The sequence below is a fragment of the Lucilia sericata genome, unplaced genomic scaffold (assembly GCF_015586225.1).
Source record: "Lucilia sericata isolate MDLA Ls3-8-SP2 unplaced genomic scaffold, ASM1558622v1 Contig000215F_arrow, whole genome shotgun sequence".
In the NCBI taxonomy this organism is placed as follows: Eukaryota; Metazoa; Arthropoda; class Insecta; order Diptera; family Calliphoridae; genus Lucilia; species Lucilia sericata.
The window spans coordinates 42,959-63,487 of record NW_023994243.1 but is presented as its reverse complement, the minus strand read 5'-3'; the positions used below and the strand labels follow the sequence as shown (position 1 = coordinate 63,487).

The following is a 20,529-nucleotide window of genomic DNA, read 5'->3' as shown; positions in this document are numbered from 1 at the left end:
CAGGCCTTATGGGATTCTCTCACCCATATTTTTAATTCGACTTTTCTTGAGTCGTATGGTTTTGCATTCGTCAGGTTAACTACCTCTAGCTTCCTTCCCTTTAAAGCTATTATATTCGCTTTTTCGTTGCAACTACTCCCGAGTGACCTGGTACACATATGATGACAACCTTACCTCTGGGAGAGTATTCGGTTAAAGCTTTTTACAATCCAATACGGTCTTAAATTTAATTCTATCGCCTGATATTGCACATTTCGTTATTGCTTGGGCTTCTGCCTGGAAGCTTGTGTTATGATTAGGTAAACGGTGGTATATTTCAGTTTCTGGGATGGTATATTTTAGTACCCATATGATGAAAACCTTACCTATGGGAGAGTATTCAGTTAAAGCTTTTAACAATCCAATAAGGTCTTAAATTTAAACCTGATATTAAGCCCTGTGGGCGCCATATTTATTCTTATCCAATTTACACATTCCGTTATTGCTTGGACTTCTACCTGGAAGCTTGTGTTATGATTAGGTAAACAGTGGTATATTTCAGTTTCTGGGTCTTCAATCTAGAACCCCACCAATTTAAAGCCATCCGATAACGAATTCCTACTGGTATTTGCTCTAATGTTCCGCTTGACCAAGACATTTTATCTATAGCTGCGTGTAGCAACGGAAACTTACTGGTATTTGCTCTTATGTTCCGCTTGACCAAGACATTCTGGGATCACCGTTTCAAAGTTTCTGGGGTGGTTTCTCCTATTTATTTTAATTTTTTTTTAATATATGGATATAATCAATAGATAGATTAATATATAAAGGACATTCATTGCAATAAACTATTAAAGAGAATATGTAAAGAATTATACAATATATGAAATTTTCTTATTCTGAATGAAAATTGTCTGGGAAGAAGGTTATATTCGTTATGAATTATTATGTTTCGTGAAATAATTTTTGGTGTAATATGAAACCTATAACCGGAATTCGTACTTAATACATATTGAAGACTTAAAATAAATAACATTTTAAATGTCAAATGTTTATTATTTTTGTCAAACATACCACTACAAAATATTTTACACAAACATATGCAATTGTGCAAACATTCTAAAAGAGAAAATAATCACATTTCCTACAATGAGCTTAATACAAAAATAAAAAAAAACCTCGCTAAGGTTTCCATCGATCAATAGAATCAGAATAAACAATTTCACGTGCCGCAATGACAAGTAATTTTGTTTGTTTTCAATGCATTGCCAATTCATTCACCCTTTAAAATTGTAATAGATTTCAAATATTTCAATATTTACTCATCCAGCCAAGTAGAATCAAGCGTGCAGAAAATAATATTGACAAGTATTACATAGAAAAAATGTGACATTTTCGATTTGTTTTGTATTTTCTTATGCCTTTACACTCTTAGGCTCATATGTTTTCAATGACCGATTTTGAAAATAGCAAAAAGTACTAATGTAATTAATGACATACTTATACCAAGGTACTTGAACAATTTTCAAACAGTTCTTCGCGAACTCTTGGATAATTAACATTGGATAAGAAAAGACAAATTTTTTAAGTGAAATTTTTTCAAAATTTTGCACACTTTTTGGTTTCTTTCCAAGGATATATTAATTGAAATAAAAGGATATATTGGATAAACTACCGAAGGATATACAAGGATATTAAATATAAGCGTAGTTACTTTGTGTAAAATGCGCTTATAGAATTAAGCAAAAAAGTAAATAAAAAAGTGATTATATAATAAGTGAAAAAATTAATTAAAGAAACCTTAAAAAATTTTTGGAAAAAATCTGCAGAAAAAATATTAAACCGGGATAAAGGATATAAGATTGAATTTGTGCATAAATAAACAAAATATAAAAGGACTTTTTGAAAAAAAAAAAAATTAAAAATATTATGGACTGTTGAAATATCTACCTTTGATCCATCCAATTTGTAAAGAAAAATATTTAATATTATCCCTCATGTATAATGGACAATTAGTCAATATTTGTGTTGATAAAATACCGATTTTAGTTGTCAAATAAAATTAATTTCGAAAATATCTGATTCCAACAAGATGTTTTAACCAATAAGGTTCCAAAAAAAAGTCAACCGAAAAATCTCAAACAGGATTAAATCTAATTTTCCAAAAGAACTTGACTCAACCATAACCGTCTGTTTAAAATATTCAATTAAAACTAATTTATATAAATAAATCCTTAGATATCCAAGGATTTTAGACTCCTTTGGAAAATCTAGTTTTTATTTATTGTGGAAACAAATAATTTATTTTATTTTTAGATAATAAATTTATAATTCCATTAATCTGGAATTTCAATTCATGTTGAGAAAAAGCTAAAATTACAACCTTAAACCTAAAGGAAGAAAAAAAAAACTTTCAAAATGGCTAGTGATCCGGAAAAGGGGAAAAATGAAGAAGAAAATTATAATATACAATTTGCAGATGAATATGTTTTATCGGATGTGGAGAAATCTTTTTTATTGGCTTGTGAGCGTGGTGATATAGCAGGTGTTAAGGCGTAAGCTAATCACTATCATCTTAAAAGATGTTTCAAATTATCGACGTTGCTTTTTGTTTTAGAATAATTGAAGAGAATAAACCCTTCCCGGATAAGTTTAATCTTAATTGTGTTGATCCTATGAATCGTTCGGCCTTAATAGCAGCCATTGAAAATGAAAATTTTGATTTAATTGTTGTTCTGTTAGAGGAAGGCATAGAGGTTGGCGACGCATTACTGCATGCTATATCTGAAGAATATGTTGAGGCTGTGGAAGAACTCTTACAGTGGGAAGAAACGCATCATAAAGAAGGTAAACCATATGTAAGTATTAGTTATGTATGTTTATCAATGAATTAAAATAATTTGTTTTTTTTTTCTGTAAAGAGTTGGGAAGCGGTTGATCGTTCCAAATCGACATTTACTCCTGATATAACGCCCCTTATATTAGCAGCACATCGTAACAATTATGAAATTTTAAAAATTCTATTGGATCGTGGTGCCACATTGCCAATGCCCCACGATGTCAAGTTAGTATATTTTAATATATTTTGTATTATTTAAAATTTTCAACTAGAACTGAAATAGAACTGAAATAGAACTGAAAAAGAACTGAAATAGAACTGAACTAGAACTGAACTAGAACTGAACTAGAACTGAACTAGAACTGAACTAGAACTGAACTATAACGGAACTATAACGGAACTATAACTGAACTATAACTGAACTAGAACTGAACTAGAACTGAACTAGAACTGAACTAGAACTGAACTAGAACTGAACTAGAACTGAACTAGAACTGAACTAGAACTGAACTAGAACTGAACTAGAACTGAACTAGAACTGAACTAGAACTGAACTAGAACTGAACTAGAACTGAACTAGAACTGAACTAGAACTGAACTGAACTAGAACTGAACTAGAACGAACTAGAACTGAACTAGAACTGAACTAGAACTGAACTAGAACTGAACTAGAACTGAACTAGAACTGAACTAGAACTGAACTAGAACTGAACTAGAACTGACTAGAACTGACTAGAAACTGAACTAGAACTGAACTAGAACTGAACTAGAACTGAACTAGAACTGAACTAGAACTGAACTAGAACTGAACTAGAACTGAACTAGAACTGAACTAGAACTGAACTAGAACTGACTAGAACTGAACTAGAACTGAACTAGAACTGAACTAGAACTGAACTAGAACTGAACTAGAACTGAACTAGAACTGAACTAGAACTGAACTAGAACTGAACTAGAACTGAACTAGAACTGAACTAGAACTGAACTAGAACTGAACTAGAACTGAACTAGAACTGAACTAGAACTGAACTAGAACTGAACTAGAACTGACTAGAACTGAACTAGAACTGAACTAGAACTGAACTAGAACTGAACTAGAACTGAACTAGAACTGAACTAGAACTGAACTAGAACTGAACTAGAACTGAACTAGAACTGAACTAGAACTGAACTAGAACTGAACTAGAACTGAACTAGAACTGAACTAGAACTGAACTAGAACTGAACTAGAACTGAACTAGAACTGAACTAGAACTGAACTAGAACTGAACTAGAACTGAACTAGAACTGAACTAGAACTGAACTAGAACTGAACTAGAACTGAACTAGAACTGAACTAGAACTGAACTAGAACTGAACTAACTGAACTAGAACTGAACTAAAACTGAACTAAACTGAACTGAACTATTACTCGATTTCTCTTGTGATTGTGACTGTTGACATGTATACATACATATGTATGTATGTATGTATTGCAGTTACTTAAACATATGTACGTATAATTAACGCATTATCTGGACGAAAGAAACTATGACCTTTAAAGGAAACTTTTACTTTCTAGTATCATTTTTTATATTTGAATACAATTTTCTTAGAAAGCTATGTTGATTTTTTTACTTATGTTGATATAAAAAGACTAATGTCCTTAGAGTCGACATAATTGAATTTATTAAACAAAAAATACATAAAAAGCTTACCACCCTATATATAACAACATAATCCCACCACAAATGTATTAGATAATACCAAGATGTTTATAAAATGTTATTGTTTGATTATAGATGCGGTTGTGATGAATGTGTAACATCACAAGAAAGCGACTCCTTACGCCATTCTCAGTCGCGTATTAATGCTTATCGTGCGCTTTCAGCTAGTTCGCTTATATCCCTTAGTTCACGTGATCCTGTTTTAACAGCATTCGAATTAGCATGGGAATTGAAACGTTTGCAAGCAATGGAGTCAGAATTTCGTGCAGAATATGGAGTAAGTTTGCTAATGTTCATAAAATAATAATAAAATATGTAATTAAATTGCTAAATACGATGGAAAAATATACATTACATATTTAATAAATTTTTGTTTAATATTTGCAGGAAATGCGTCAAGGTGTCCAAGAATTTGTTACATCATTATTAGATCATGCTAGAACATCAACCGAACTTGAAGTAATGTTAAACTTTAATCACGAAGCATCTAATGACATTTGGACTCCTGGTCAAAGACAGACATTAGAGAGATTAAAATTGGCCATTAAGTATAAGCAAAAGACGGTAATTTAATGTTTCCAATAGAATGAATCTTTCTAGGATTATAAATATTTCTCATATAAGTTAGAATTTTGGTATAAACTCACTGTAATGTATTTCTGGTGGGGAAGCCAGAAGAGCTTTTCCAAAATTTTAAGAAAACTAACAAATTGTTGTCTTAAACAATGTATTTTCATTTACTTCTATAGTTTGTGTCTCATCCAAATGTACAACAATTACTGGCCGCCATTTGGTATGAAGGTTTGCCCGGCTTTCGTCGCAAACAAAGTTCTCAACAAATAATCGAAGTTGTGAAATTAGGTTGTATGTTTCCCATCAATAGTATGAATTATCTTATGGCCCCCGAATCAGATGCTGGCAAATTTATGAGAAAACCATTTGTTAAATTTATCTCACATTCGTGCTCTTATATGTTCTTTTTGAGTAAGTATTTCATAGATTTATTTGTATCGCCTTTAGTTTTGTATTGAAATTTTAAACTTGAAAATGTTCTTTTGAAAAGTACAAAAAACAACATACGTACTTTTTCCAGGAACTAGGGCCGATTCTAAATAAATTTAAAAGATTTTATTTTTGTCAGGTTTATGTTAGCTATTTGTAGCGAAATTTAAATTAGAATTTGAAAATATGAACGTGGATATATACGATTTGTCAGTGACTATTATAACTTTTTGTTTTTCTTTTAATCCCCGCAGTGTTACTTGGCGCTGCTTCATTGCGTGTGGTTCAAATAACTTTTGAGTTGCTAGCGTTTCCATGGATGCTCGAAATGTTGGAAGATTGGCGTAAACATGAAAGAGGTTCTCTGCCCGGGCCCATTGAATTGGGTATCATTACTTATATTGCAAGTAAACATCTAAACAAATATCGAAATTATATATAAATACTTGTGTAAATTGAAACTTTCGTTTTCAGGTTTAATTTTGGGTGAATTAAAATCATTATATTCCGATGGTTTGTTTGAATATATTATGGATTTATGGAATATTGTGGATTTCATTTCGAACATGTTTTATGTAACGTGGATATTATGTAGGGCCACCGCCTGGATTATAGTGCATGTGTGTATATACACTTTTTTATTAATATTATTTCATTATTATATCCTACACCATTCGCCAATCGGCTCCAAATCACTTAAGAACTCGATTAAGCTATGTCTATCTGTCCGTCTGCGTGTTCATATAAACTTAAAATGTATCTAAACATGAATATGTCCGAGATGTATCTTATCTCATATGTGCCAAATAACTTGAATTAGTTATTCGTCAATTACATATTGCAAGTAATTCTAATTGGCAAATCTTCAACTGGAATCACTAATAATTCAATTTGACCTTATAATTAATTACTTTCTACAATCATTACTTCCCTGGTCACTTCAATATATCGATATTGGAATGAAATCGAATGATTTATTATAAGACCATCTTCTTATACCTAGTGTAGGGTATAATATTAACGATCATGATCGACTTTAATTTCTTACTTGTTAATTTTATCTTTAATACAGCGTGATCTCTGGTTTCGTGATATAAATCCCTATTTTCCAAGAGAACATTGGCATCCCTTTGATCCCATGCTGCTGTCGGAAGGAGCTTTCGCTGCAGGCATGGTATTTTCCTATTTAAAACTAGTTCATATCTTCTCTATAAATCCTCATTTGGGACCACTACAAGTATCGTTGGGTCGCATGATTATCGATATTATAAAGTTCTTCTTTATCTACACTTTGGTATTGTTTGCTTTCGGCTGTGGTCTCAATCAATTGCTGTGGTACTACGCTGATTTGGAGAAACACAAATGTTATCATTTACATCCAGATGTGGCAGATTTTGATGATCAAGAGAAGGCCTGCACCATATGGAGAAGATTTTCAAAGTAGGCTTGAAATTATTAAAATATACAAAGATTTAAGTTGTATTTCTTTTCTTGTATCTATTCCAGTCTTTTTGAAACATCACAATCACTATTTTGGGCATCTTTTGGTTTAGTAGACTTGGTGTCATTCGATTTAGCCGGTATTAAGAGCTTCACCCGTTTCTGGGCCTTGCTAATGTTCGGCTCATATTCGGTTATAAATATTATCGTCTTACTTAACATGCTTATTGCCATGATGTCCAATTCATATCAAATCATTTCCGAACGTGCCGATGTTGAATGGAAATTTGCCCGTTCTCAATTGTGGATGAGCTATTTTGAAGATGGTGGTACTGTACCACCACCCTTCAATATGTTCCCCTCGGTTAAAGTGATGCGTAAATTATTTGGTAAGGAGCGACCAAAACGTACCAAGAGTTTTATGGTGAGTTAAATATGTTTAATTATTTTGCAGTTTACGTCACATTTTAAATTTGTCCTCCAACCGGAAATACCCTTTACTTATTTTACTCGAAATTCTAGTTAAACCTAAAATAACAATATTTTTAATTCATTCAAATTTATTACGTTCAATTGCCGTTGGTTGCATCAATTTACCAATAAATTCAATAGTAAATATTGACAATGTTCCAAAGATTTGATATTAAACAACCTCCTACCGCAATGATGCAATATGTTGACAACTATTTTAATAACAAAACAATTTTGCAGGACATTTTAGAATTAATATAAATAAATGATTGTCATTATTTGCAATCAAGAACCACACTAACACACCTAGTGGTCTTTGACTAAATCTTAGTAGGAAAGTGTAACTTAAATAAAGATAAAAATGCTGTGTATATACGTCAATGGCCAACTGAAAGTGGGTGGTTTTAAAATTTTTGTATGTATTTGGTAATACTATGGGCTACGAGGAAATTTAATGAGAATAGACATCGTTTAAGTAAGTCTCGATTGAACCTTGGCTTGTTTTTGGACGGAAGGACATTTCTGTTTGAAACAAACTTTCTTTTTGGACTTCCTATGCCTTCTTCAATACCAAACATTTCTGATCATCAGATCAGACAAGCTGTATTTTGTTGTTCTTTTACGCAATGACTAGTTTTCGAATTTTTTGACAATATTCTCATGACTTCTTTTGGTTCTCCGATTTGGTGATTTAAAGAAGAAATTTCTCCAAAATAAGTCTGATGAAACTATTCAAGATTTGGATCCCCAGGATATCTGGAGTCTTCCGAAAATTTACTTCAAAAAGCACAGACATTAAGGCGCACATTGCTAAATCATGTGACCTAACTTTTGAAACCAATATCTTCCGATCAGGATGAAATTTAGACCTATTGGATAGTAGTTTAGACATAATTTTTCAACAAGATCGGTAAAGAAATTTCTGAGTTACAGTGGGTCAAAGTTTGTGACTCAACTACTGTCTAATAGGACTAACTTTCCCAGCAAAAATTTTCATTACCTAGTAATCTAGAAAGTAATATTGGAATCACGTGGAAACTAATTACTTTTGGGGTGAATAACTAATTATTTTTGTTCGACGAGGTTCAAATAATATGTACCTACCTTAAACAAATTAATAAATGGTTACTAATTTGATTACAAAAACTTTGCGAAATAACTAGTTACAAATAAACCTACAAATATGTTATGTGATAGCTAGTTATTTTGGGCCGACTTTGTATGTAGAAAACATAAAAATAAAAAAAATTCGGGATTTGAACCCAGGCATTCAGTTGTTTTCTATGTTTCTCACTCCAGCCGCTTACTCGATGCTCCATTAACACGTTGCTTTTTGTAATTTTGAGAACGGCATTTTATAAAAATATATAAATGAATGTCATTTTGAAAAAAAAAATAAACAGTATCCAGCAGGGCTCGAACCACGAACCCCCTGTTTGTTAAATAAACGACCTAGACAATTGAGCCATAGCAAATCCAAATTGTTTTGTTCTTTACCAGTAATAAACTATTCAGCTAAATGAAATAATGTGGATGATAATGAACACTCATTACCAAGTAATGTATGAAATAACTACTGGCTATTACCAAAAATTTCAGATTTTTTGCTGGGTTGGTGCAAATCCCGATCAGAAGACAGATTTTAAAGGGCCGAAAAATTATATTATAGAAAATACAAAATTATTTTTGATGGTGATTAAAAAAAATTGTACACAAATACAATTTTCTTAAATTTTAAATAAACCCTCGTAAAAATACTTTCATACATTATATAGCATTTGTTAAGGCGCCATGATATAGTCCTAAAAAAACACCAACAAATAAATGTAAAAATCAATGTAACTAATTTGCATACACATACACAACTTTTCCTAAACATTCTATTCACCATTATCATCAAATCTTGTAATAATTTTATTCATTCACAGATGAAATCAAGGGTTAAGGCACAATCATTACATGAACGTGTAATGAAACTATTGATACGACGATATGTTACGGCCGAACAGCGTCACCGAGATGATTTCGGCATAACCGAAGATGATATCATTGAAGTGCGTCAAGATATCAGTTCGTTGCGTTTCGAACTGTTGGACATATTTACAAATAATAATTTTACTGTTCCGGATATAGAAAAGAAATCAGCAGGTGCTGGTAAGTTAACAAAAACTATATACGTAAAAATTTGGATATGATAAATATATTATTTAATAGCGGCTGGTAAGAAGGGTAAGATATTGGAACGACGAATTTTGAAAGATTTCCAAATCGGTTTTGTCGAAACTCTACAAACTGAACTGGTAAATAGTGCAGAAGAGGGCAAGGATATATTTGCATCGTTAGCTAGTGCTATACGCAAAAAGAGATCACAAAAAGGGTAAGTGAAAAAGAAATATTATCATTTTTTCATAACTTAAATCAACTCTTCTGATACTTATGTAGCGAAAAAGATTGGAATGCTATTGCTCGCAAAAATACTATGAGTTCAAATCCCATTGGCTCCAAACGTTCATCTTTACAGAGACATTCACAGCGCAGTTTGAGACGCCGCATTTTAGAACAAGCCAACGAAGGTCTTCATATGAATCAAAATCAACTTATAGGTAAATATATATTAAGAAAATAACCTAATTATATTATCACTATTGAGTTTTTTTTTTTTTTTTTTCTACAGAATACAATCCCACTCTTGGAGAAGTTACAAGGGCTACTCGTGTTGCATATGTCAAATTCATGAAAAAGAAAATGGTAGCTGAAGAAGGTAAAGAAGCTGAAGAACTCAAAACAAGTGATGCAACTAACGCCACAACAAAGGATGAAAAGCCCAGCACTAAAGCCACATTGAAAAAAACAGACGTAATTTGTGATCAATACAAAATTTAAACTATTGATAATAACTTAACTTTTCTGTAATTTAAAGGTTAAGAAAGATGATGCCGCTAAACCAGCTGCTGGAAAACCACCAGCTCCAGCTGGAGATAAGGCCAAACCAGCGGCGCCTGCTAAGCCGGGAGCTGCCAAACCTGCTGATGCTAAGGCTGCTGCACCCGCTCCACCCAATAAACCAGCAGATGCTGCTGCTAAACCTGCTGTAGCTAAACCCGGGGCAGAAACCAAACCTCCTGCAGCAGCTAAAAAGGAAGAAACTGCTAAAACCGCTGGTGCCAAACCTGAAGCACCTGCAGCAGCTGGAGCGGCAAAATCTGCTACTCCCAGTGCACCCGCAAAACCGGATGCTGCCACCAAACCTCCTGGCGATGCTGCCAAAACAGCTACGGATGCCGCTACAAAGGCAGCTGATGGTGCTGATAAGAAAGCAACCGACAAGAAACCCGATGACAAGAAAGCCGATGACAAAAAACCCGATGACAAGAAGCCCGATGACAAAAAGCCAGACGATAAAAAACCCGAAGCCGCTGTTAAGAAACCAGATGACAAAAAGGATCCACCTGCCAAGCCAGCAATTAAAGTTGGTCAAAGTAGTGCTGCTGCCGGCGGTGATCGTGGTAAATCAGTTGTTACTGGTCGCATGATATCGGGTTGGCTTTAAACTATTTTATATGATTATTTATTTGAAATTTAAAAGAAATAAAACTGATAATTTTAAAATTCATTTACTTTTCGTTTTTTCCAATATCTTAAAAAGAGTTTTTTAAACCGGTTCTTGTAACCTTATGACATATTTTTAGCAACTGAAACCGAATCTGATATCTGTTTTTCTCTATCACCCACAATTTTCTCGCAAAATGACATTGAATATTTAGTTCACATATAGCATTTAAGGGTTAATTTCGATGTCATCATAAAAACAGGTCTTCATTATATATATATTCTAATTTACAATATTGCATAGCTTGAGTTTGACCTTCACAGTTTATCCCATAAACATTATTCGATTTTACTAAAACTTCAGATTTATGTTTCCCGTTATCTGGAATTTTATATTCTGAAAAGGTTTTATATAAAATGCATAACAGTAACGAATCAAAAATATTACCAAAAATAATTTTCTCCGAAATCCTCAAAATTTAAATTGTAGGTACGGATAATCTATGGGAGGTATCGCTCTAATTTCTTTACTATTTGATTCCCTTCTTTATTGTCCATAAGTCACATGGAGATTTTATCAAAATTTCAAAGTTTACTTAACAAAATTGTTAAAAGTTTGAAACTGGAGTTTTAAAACTGCCGTCTGAAGGGTCTTTCATTTATGACTATACCCCAAATACACTATATATTGAAAATAAAAACTCACATTTAAGTTAATACTTATTAACTTTTAATGTAATGATATAGATATAATAGAATATTTCCCAAAAATGTTATGTGACACTAAAAGATCTGAGAAATTCTAAAATTGTTGTGTTTTATATCTTATTGGAACGATGATTGGATATATCTTCCAATTATTTGCTGATAAAATCCAAAAATTTATATTAAGGGGTCAAATTTTTTAAAAAAAACATTTTGCACTTCAGAGCCCTGACGCCACCAGTTAACGTAGTTCTATCGTCCGAATTTTTTCAGAATGCTCTTTTCTAACTTAGAGTTTAAGTCTAGAGGCAGAGACGGTCAATATTCGTAACTTCTGTAAAATTAAAGAATTGAATATTTGAGACACAAGTCTACAGTCACGGGGACTGAAATATCAAAATGTTGAAAATTGGTGAGTGGAACGATCAAATACTAGGATTAGTGAAAATTATTTAAAAGTTTATTCATCATTGGCTTGTGTTATTAATTGCTCTTGTAGTTTGAAGAACTAGTTTGATATGACTCCATTTTAAGTTCAGATAACCAATAAATAACACGAAGAAACAGCGCATTTCTAGAAAATATTGAAAAAGAATTCATAGTTTTCACTTCACTTATTTTGAAAAAAATAGCTATGTTTCACAATATCCATAGAAAATGTTGTCTAGAAATGGGTAGAAAAAACACTTAGTTTCTAAATTATTCACTTTTTTTATCTGAAATTTTAAATGTTTTCCCATCTACCAAAATTCTGTAAAAGCTTGTCTCTACATCATCCTTTACTCTTTAATTCTTAGCATAATTAATGAACCACATAAAATTGTTTGTAAAAAATAATATTTTTTTTATTATTTTAAATAATTTCTGCCCTGAATCTCTCAATTCGAAAGCAATATATAAAAAAGGAAGTGTTTCCCTGCAAGTCCTCAAACAGACTATTAATATAGCAAAAATACTAAAAATATATTGCAACATTTGATTTTTTTCGTCGCAGCAACATGTTGCTAATGAAACAACTTTATTAAAATGTACCTGTTGCGTTAAAAAAACAAACGCAGTTGAATCGTTGAAACGCCTGCGCATTTTTATGCAAATAATTACTTTTTAAACGCAAAATATGAATGCAAATAAACACTAATATTAAACAAACACACGCAAATTTCTATTTAGTAAATAATATTAGAAAATATAAACAACAACAATAGTAACTAAAATAATACTTATTGAATATTCAAATATAAACCAAATACTAATTGTTGTACAAGATACAAACAACCTACAGAAACGGTAGCAAAAAAATTAAACGATACGAACAGCATCTCATTATTCCCCAAAATACATATTCGTCATACATAAAAAATACGTTGTTGTATTGATGTTTCAGTTTTTTATTAGGATGGTCCCAACTAACACGGAGTTATGATTTAGTATCTAATACTGTTGGGGAAAAACGAAGTGTCGTCTGGTTTAAGTTTTGAACTTAGACCTCACTTACCCACAAAGATATGGGCCAGACGTTCCATGTATGTAAAATATTGAAAATGATTCCTTTCCTTATGTTTAAGTTCAGTTCTAGTTTAGTTCTAGTTCAGTTCAGTTCTAGTTCAGTTCTAGTTCAGTTCTAGTTCAGTTCTAGTTCAGTTCTAGTTCAGTTCTAGTTCAGTTCTAGTTCAGTTCTAGTCCAGTTCTAGTTCAGTTCTGGTTCAGTTCTAGTTCAGTTCTAGTTCAGTTCTAGTTCAGTTCTAGTTCAGTTCTAGTTCAGTTCTAGTTCAGTTCTAGTTCAGTTCTAGTTCAGTTCTAGTTCAGTTCTAGTTCAGTTCTAGTTCAGTTCTAGTTCAGTTCTAGTTCAGTTCTAGTTCAGTTCTAGTTCAGTTCTAGTTCAGTTCTAGTTCAGTTCTAGTTCAGTTCTAGTTCAGTTCTAGTTCTAGTTCAGTTCTAGTTCAGTTCTAGTTCAGTTCTAGTTCAGTTCTAGTTCAGTTCTAGTTCAGTTCTAGTTCAGTTCTAGTTCAGTTCTAGTTCAGTTCTAGTTCAGTTCTAGTTCAGTTCTAGTTCAGTTCTAGTTCAGTTCTAGTTCAGTTCTAGTTCAGTTCTAGTTCAGTTCTAGTTCAGTTCTAGTTCAGTTCTAGTTCAGTTCTAGTTCAGTTCTAGTTCAGTTCTAGTTCAGTTCTAGTTCAGTTCTAGTTCAGTTCTAGTTCAGTTCTAGTTCAGTTCTAGTTCAGTTCTAGTTCAGTTCTAGTTCAGTTCTAGTTCAGTTCTAGTTCAGTTCTAGTTCAGTTCTAGTTCAGTTCTAGTTCAGTTCTAGTTCAGTTCTAGTTCAGTTCTAGTTCAGTTCTAGTTCAGTTCTAGTTCAGTTCTAGTTCAGTTCTAGTTCAGTTCTAGTTCAGTTCTAGTTCAGTTCTAGTTCAGTTCTAGTTCAGTTCTAGTTCAGTTCTAGTTCAGTTCTAGTTCAGTTCTAGTTCAGTTCTAGTTCAGTTCTAGTTCAGTTCTAGTTCAGTTCTAGTTCAGTTCTAGTTCAGTTCTAGTTCAGTTCTAGTTCAGTTCTAGTTCAGTTCTAGTTCAGTTCTGTCAGTTCTAGTTCAGTTCTAGTTCAGTTCTAGTTCAGTTCTAGTTCAGTTCTAGTTCAGTTCTAGTTCAGTTCTAGTTCAGTTCTAGTTCAGTTCTAGTTCAGTTCTAGTTCAGTTCTAGTTCAGTTCTAGTTCAGTTCTAGTTCAGTTCTATTTCAGTTCTAGTTCAGGTCTAGTTCAGTTCTAGTTCAATTCTAGTTCAATTCTAGTTCAGTTCTCGTTTTTTATTAGTTCAGTTATAATTCCAAACTACTTTTTTTAACCATCCTACTGTACATGTATTTTTGTTGCGGCATTAAGAAAACAACTGAAAAGTAGCAATAGAACAGTAACAACAAACATCAACAAATGGATTTCAATTGGTAGTTTATGTTACAATTTTCAGTTTTGGTTGCTCGGAATCTCTATGAGAATTTGTTTTGTTTGTTTGCAATACAACATCTGTGTGTATGTTCGTGCATAGATTTATTAATGTGTATGATAATGATGATGTTGAAAACGATGTTGTTGTTCTTTTTGTCGTCATTGTCGTAGAAGTGATGATGCCGCTGCTTAGGGCCATACCTTTTGTCATTTTCATATAAAAGGACATTTCTGTAGCAGTTTTTAAGCATAATTCGTTTGAACGTTCTCTAAAAAACAACAAGCATAAACATCTTTTTTTAGTTCAAACTTGAATGAAAAAGAATTATATTTTTGTGTAAATAAAAATTTGTGATTAAAACTAAAGAGTGTCATCTAACGTCTTTTTTACAAAAGGATATTGGAATTTTGTTCATATATCAAACCGATATTAAAAAAAGTTTATCAAAAATGAAATCGTTTAATTCTGTGGATTTTGTTATGTGTTCCCTAGTAGTTATTGCCATTGTAGGATCTTCAAAAGCGGGTAAGTTTTTTGTTTTGATTTTTAATGTTTTTAAACATAAACTTGACAACTTGGAATATTAAAAATAATTTTTAAAATAATTAAATATGCAAAATTAAAGTAACTTAGCCAACGTCATTAAATGAACTTTATGTTAGAAACCTTTAATATATTATTGTGAAATAAACTTGAATATCAAAAAAAAAAAATTATTGGAAGAGATATTTAAATAAATAATGGAATTTTAAAACTTAAAACAATAGAATAAAGTGAAAGATAGTATCAGACAGTCTAACAAAGATATTTTAATTTATTGATAAAAGTCGAAATTTTAACTTAAAAAACTTTGAACTGATTACTTTTTTAAAACACTTTTATCAATTTTCTTTACTTTACAATTTAATTCAATGAATAAGGTTTCCAATTATTGATGTCAAAATTTATCGAATTCATTTCTGAGTTATTTCAAAAGTGATTGCCAATCTTTTAAGAACGTGGAATGTGAATTACTTATATGAATTTTCATTATTTAACAATTTTGATATAATATCTATTCATCGCTATACATACATACATACAGACATATATGCATAACGTTGTCCAGCATTTGGACATAAAAAATTCAATATTACGTAATATATGTATTAAATTTCTATGTTTTAAAAATATTTAGTTAATGACAATTTCTGTTAGGCAATAGCTGCCAGAAATAATTAATAATTATGTGAGATGAAACTCATTTAAGATTATATTTCATTTATAGAAATTTAATTACATATTTTTACGAAAGAAATTATTACTGATACATTTCATACTTGACTTAGTTCTAGTTCAGTTCTAGTTCAGTTCTAGTTCAGTTCTAGTTCAGTTCTAGTTCAGTTCTAGTTCAGTTCTAGTTCAGTTCTAGTTCAGTTCTAGTTCAGTTCTAGATTAGATCTAGTTGTGTTCTAGTTCAGTTCTAGTTCAGTTTTATTTCAGTTCTAAGTTAAGTAAAGTTTTAATTGACGAAAGAAAATTTCAATAGAAATTTTTAAAAAATGCAATAAACTGTGTGAAGTTTTAGCATTTAAGTACATTTACATGTATGTGTATGTACAAAAGTATATGTTATTATTTTGGGATCTATTAGAAAAAACAAAACAATAATGATGGATGTTTGTAAGTATGTGGAAAACATAAACATAGATTTCAATAATTGCTTCAAATGACACGTAACGTAAACTAAAGAAGATTAGAGAAACACTAACTATTCATTGCACAAAAGGACTTTAGAAGGTGTTAAATATCCTGTGACATCAATACAGAGTAAACTCATATTTACACCAATACAGCTTTACATCCTACACACATAAACACCCCTTAGTGTATGCTTAAAAAAAATAAAAATAACTGACAGGAGAAATGGCTTAAATGACGAAAATAATGCTGCTAAAAAGAACAAAAAAAATTAATTATAATGTTAACCTAATAATTAACAACTTAATACAATTTGCTACTTTTTATTTTTAGTACTTTTTTCCAACAAAAGTAGAAAAATATTAAAATAATGCAAAAACAATAGGGAAGTTGAACTTTATTTTACCCGGGTAAACGTATTTAGACATGAATGAATATAAAAATATATTAAAACAATTTACCTTATAATAATGGCAAAATAAGCTTCAATGTCCCTTAACGGAGATATTGTGAAATTATGTAAATTTCTTTTTAACTTAGAAGGCAAAAACGAAACCTCAAATAGATTTGAGATTTTTGTTTTTTAAATTCTTTACAACATTTAACTGCAAGAAGTCTTTGTAGGTTTAAAAACCAATAGAGTTGTTTAAACTGTTTTTGTGTGTATGTATTTGTATATTGTGGAGGTGGATATTGTGCATAAATTATTGGCCTAAGGAGCGATTGATTGCTATGGCTTAATAGTCCATCATAGAATAAAGTACAAACATCAATAGATTAATTTATACATATGTTTTATTATGTTATTTATATTGTTTGATTTTTCTTCATTTTTTGTTTTTTTTAATTTTTTTTAAGTTCATGGTTCCTGGAAATACTCTCCCCGAGAGAATGGTAAGATATAAGTGATTATTTTTGTTATTTTATTTTTATGGTTGAAGATTAAAAGTCAAAAGATTTATGGTGTCATGAAATTCTTATGTATTAAAGTTTTACACCATATAGAATCAAGTTCCTTTATTTAAAATTTTTTGGTCCTACACTCACCTTAAAGTATATCAATCGGCTCAGAACTTTTTGAGTCGATTTAGCCATGTCCGTCTGTGTGTCCACCCTACAGATCACAATTTTCAAGATAATTTGATGAAATTTGGCACATACTTTTTAGACCCAAGGACGAAGCCTATTGAAAATGGTTAAAACCGGTCCATTTTTTCGTCTAGTCCCCATACAACCGTATCCCCGAATAGAGGTTTTAGACTCATAATTAGGTTAAATGTTCTAAAATTAGTTTTATATAAGTCTAAATAATACTGCCGATTTTTCGTAATGATCAAACCTCATTTGACTCTAGCCTCTATGTATATAAAGTTCCCTTGAGGGTCAAAATTCATTTACAAACACTAACATCACAATTTAATGTAGGCGTTAATCCTACTACTCACTGGTGAAGGGTATCATATGGTCGGACATGCCCGACTACACATTCTTACTTCTTTTGACTTAAGTTCTTTTAACATTTTCCCACTAATATTCACTTTTATGTGTTAAAGTATGTTTTTGACATAAAGCTCATAAAATATTCATTTACGTATTATTATTTACTCCCTTTCTAAACTTTCTAAACACTGACCAAAATCTTTACTTTTTCCAGCAATTACTTTATAATTTTTTTTTGTCAAATATCTTTTATCTTTAATAAGTCCCCAGAGTTAAATCAATTTGCTAGTGCTTAAATTCAACCAAGAAATGCTAATAATACTTCATAAAAAAAAACAACATGTTAAATATTTATTACAACAATTTGTTGCTTTTAAAAGTTATTTGGTATTTTTTTTTTTTAAATAAACCACCGTTACAATTTCATTTGAATATTTGTACACAAATACATAATTTAAAATGTTTTCATTGTTGTGTGTGTTTTCTTTTGTTTTCTATAGAATTAGAACAAACCAAAAATCGTCGTGGTGGTGGCGGTTCATCTGGACTTTTTGCTTTTCCCCGTGTTGGTCGCAGTGATCCCAGTTTAAACATCAATAATTTACATAACCCAGATGCGGCAGCTGACAATGCGGCAGCAGCCGCTGCTGCTGCTCTAGATGATTTATATCCTTCATCATCTTTTGAAGAGTATGAAGGTATGTAACGTCTTGTAGACTGATAGTCTTATGTTATTTGCCAAACCTAAAACAACAATATGTGGAATATATTAACCCTTGCATGTGTTTCTTTAGAATACCCCAAGTCTGATGTTAAGCGTGCCGGTTTGATTGTCTATCCCCGCATTGGTCGCAGTGATGCTGATGTACGCAAATGGGCCAGACTTTTGGCCTTGCAACAGGCCTTGGATAAACGTACTGGACCTAGTGCCACTACCGGTGTATGGTTTGGTCCTCGTTTGGGTAAACGTAGTGTAGATAATCAACAATATGAAAAACCTTCGGGTCAAAAAGAGGAATATTAATTTGTTACCGACTCTATGCAAACGATTAAAACAAATAAAAGACGACCTTGGCTATACTCAATATTGACTTGATTCTCACCTACTGGAACTTAATTTTCGAAATATATACACAAACAAAATAAAATTATATATACATATATTTTTAGTTAAATAATTGAAATTAATAATAAGCTAAAACCTCCTATTCAAATATATAAATTTATTTAAAATCGTTCACACTAACGTGTAGTGTGTTATTTGCAAAGAGATCAATTTTTGAATTTTATTTTTATTGTAATAAAACTTATAGATGTATAATTAAGCCTTATATTAAAAAAAACAAACTCCAAAATAATAAAAAAAAAATCATTTTAAATGGGCTGGTGTAGGCTTTCATTTTAGATCATTTTCATGATATTTAATGAAAGTCTTAAAAAAAAACATTTAATTGCGTTTATATTATATACCATAGAAAAATTGTAAAAAAAAGGAAAATTTTGTGTAAATATTTTTTAATATAATTGTATGTCTAACCGTACTATGTATTTTGCATACAAGTGATATTGTTATTTTATTGAATTGAATTTATCTGCAATGTAAAATATTTATAAAATAAAATGCCGCACATTAAAATAAAATAAAAAAAAGAAAATAAATTAAATAAAGCAAATGCTCCCAGTAAATAGATAGTTTTTACTTAATAGGTTCAGTTCACACTTATCAAATATCAACATTTTAAATATTTTTTTGTTTTTTGACAAAAACATAATATATCTTTGAAGTTATCAATTTAGAACGTTTTTATTCTGAGATTATTTGCGATTACAAGAATCATATAGGATTTAACTATTAAAAGATAGTAGTTACGTATTTTTGGTCAAATATTTGATAGATGTGAACGTACCTTTACTCTTTGAGCAAGGATTCGAAATATTTTACAGAAGTAAAATTTTTATTTGTTGTTTAAAGTAATAGTGAATATCTTGACTGATCACGCTTCCTTTTAAAAGAAAAATCTACTCCAGTGCAATTTTCAGCCTATTGTTTTCTTCTATGAATTTAAGCAACACAATAAATTAAGGTTAAAATTCACCTTGTCATGATCGGAAAACTTAGACTGTAAGTGATATAAGTTAAAGAATATTTGCGTAATTATCAATCACACAGTAACTATTGTAACAAAAAGTGTCCACATCACAAAAGACATTTGATCCTAAACTAGAACTGTATTGGCATGATCTTTCGGTCTAACGTGTACAATTCCATAAGAAAACAAGTAAGAAAGTATAGTCGGGCGTGATCATATGATTCTCTACACCAGTTATGAATATTAAATTTGATTTATTTTTCATAATAAATCATCTTCAAGCATCATTCAAGCATCTTCTTGTTCTGATACTTTTAAGCAATTTATGGATGAAAAACTAATTTTCTGAAAGAGGGTTTATATGGGGGCTAGGGGCAAATATGGACCAAGCCCGGTAAAATTTTGTGAATATATTTATATAATATTTATTTGCGGTGAATTTCATCGCGATATTTGAGTTTTGGACATTCAAGTAATTTCCTGAAGGGGACTTTGTATGGGAGCTAGGGTTAAATGAGGCCCCATCTGTATAAAACTTAGTTGTGCCGCTTTTTATCGATATAGCTTAATCGACACAGAAAACGATTCTAAGCCCATTGGTATACTTTAAGGTGGGAATAGGTAGAATATTTTTGTATATTACAAACATCAGCACAAACCCAATATACCCTCCCCACTAAAGTGGTGTAGGGTATAATAA

At 31.2% G+C, this 20,529-nt stretch overlaps 2 protein-coding genes across 4 annotated transcripts; both read left to right on the top strand.

Annotated features, from left to right (window-relative positions):
* Positions 1-1,506: 1,506 nt before the first annotated feature.
* On the top strand, positions 1,507-11,050 carry LOC119602220 (transient receptor potential protein). 2 transcript variants are annotated; one of them, XM_037953611.1, is made up of 16 exons: positions 1,507-1,729; positions 2,296-2,534; positions 2,597-2,837; positions 2,901-3,043; positions 4,600-4,801; positions 4,912-5,088; positions 5,274-5,508; positions 5,781-5,933; positions 6,001-6,146; positions 6,599-6,966; positions 7,033-7,390; positions 9,366-9,591; positions 9,652-9,814; positions 9,880-10,040; positions 10,112-10,293; positions 10,358-11,050. In XM_037953611.1, exons 2-16 carry the CDS (start codon positions 2,398-2,400, stop codon positions 10,985-10,987), a joined length of 3,522 nt encoding a protein of 1,173 aa, XP_037809539.1. In that variant the 5' UTR covers positions 1,507-1,729; positions 2,296-2,397; the 3' UTR covers positions 10,988-11,050. The 2 variants fall into 2 exon arrangements, with proteins under 2 accessions (XP_037809539.1, XP_037809540.1); XM_037953612.1 differs by lacking the exon at positions 1,507-1,729 and adding an exon at positions 1,807-2,167 and having other exon boundaries at positions 10,358-11,049.
* A 3,823-nt stretch (positions 11,051-14,873) lies between these two features.
* LOC119602222 (cardio acceleratory peptide 2b) lies at positions 14,874-19,185 on the top strand. Of its 2 annotated transcripts, XM_037953614.1 has the most exons (4): positions 14,874-15,144; positions 17,158-17,193; positions 18,240-18,437; positions 18,534-19,185. In XM_037953614.1, the coding sequence occupies exons 1-4, from the start codon at positions 15,069-15,071 to the stop codon at positions 18,761-18,763; spliced, it is 540 nt and encodes a 179-aa protein (XP_037809542.1). In that variant the 5' UTR covers positions 14,874-15,068; the 3' UTR covers positions 18,764-19,185. The 2 variants fall into 2 exon arrangements, with proteins under 2 accessions (XP_037809542.1, XP_037809543.1); XM_037953615.1 differs by lacking the exon at positions 17,158-17,193.
* Positions 19,186-20,529: the final 1,344 nt, after the last annotated feature.

Bases quoted from the DNA above. Each gene is read 5' to 3' on its own strand.
- LOC119602220 (XM_037953611.1), top strand. From the start codon at position 2,398: ATGGCTAGTGATCCGGAAAAGGGGAAAAATGAAGAAGAAAATTATAAT. The intron at 5,509-5,780 runs GTAAGTATTTCA...TAATCCCCGCAG, and splicing joins CTCTTATATGTTCTTTTTGA to TGTTACTTGGCGCTGCTTCA. The intron at 5,934-6,000 runs GTAAACATCTAA...TTTCGTTTTCAG, and splicing joins TATCATTACTTATATTGCAA to GTTTAATTTTGGGTGAATTA.
- LOC119602222 (XM_037953614.1), top strand. From the start codon at position 15,069: ATGAAATCGTTTAATTCTGTGGATTTTGTTATGTGTTCCCTAGTAGTT. The intron at 15,145-17,157 runs GTAAGTTTTTTG...ATTTTTTTTAAG, and splicing joins TGTAGGATCTTCAAAAGCGG to TTCATGGTTCCTGGAAATAC. The intron at 17,194-18,239 runs GTAAGATATAAG...TGTTTTCTATAG, and splicing joins ATACTCTCCCCGAGAGAATG to AATTAGAACAAACCAAAAAT.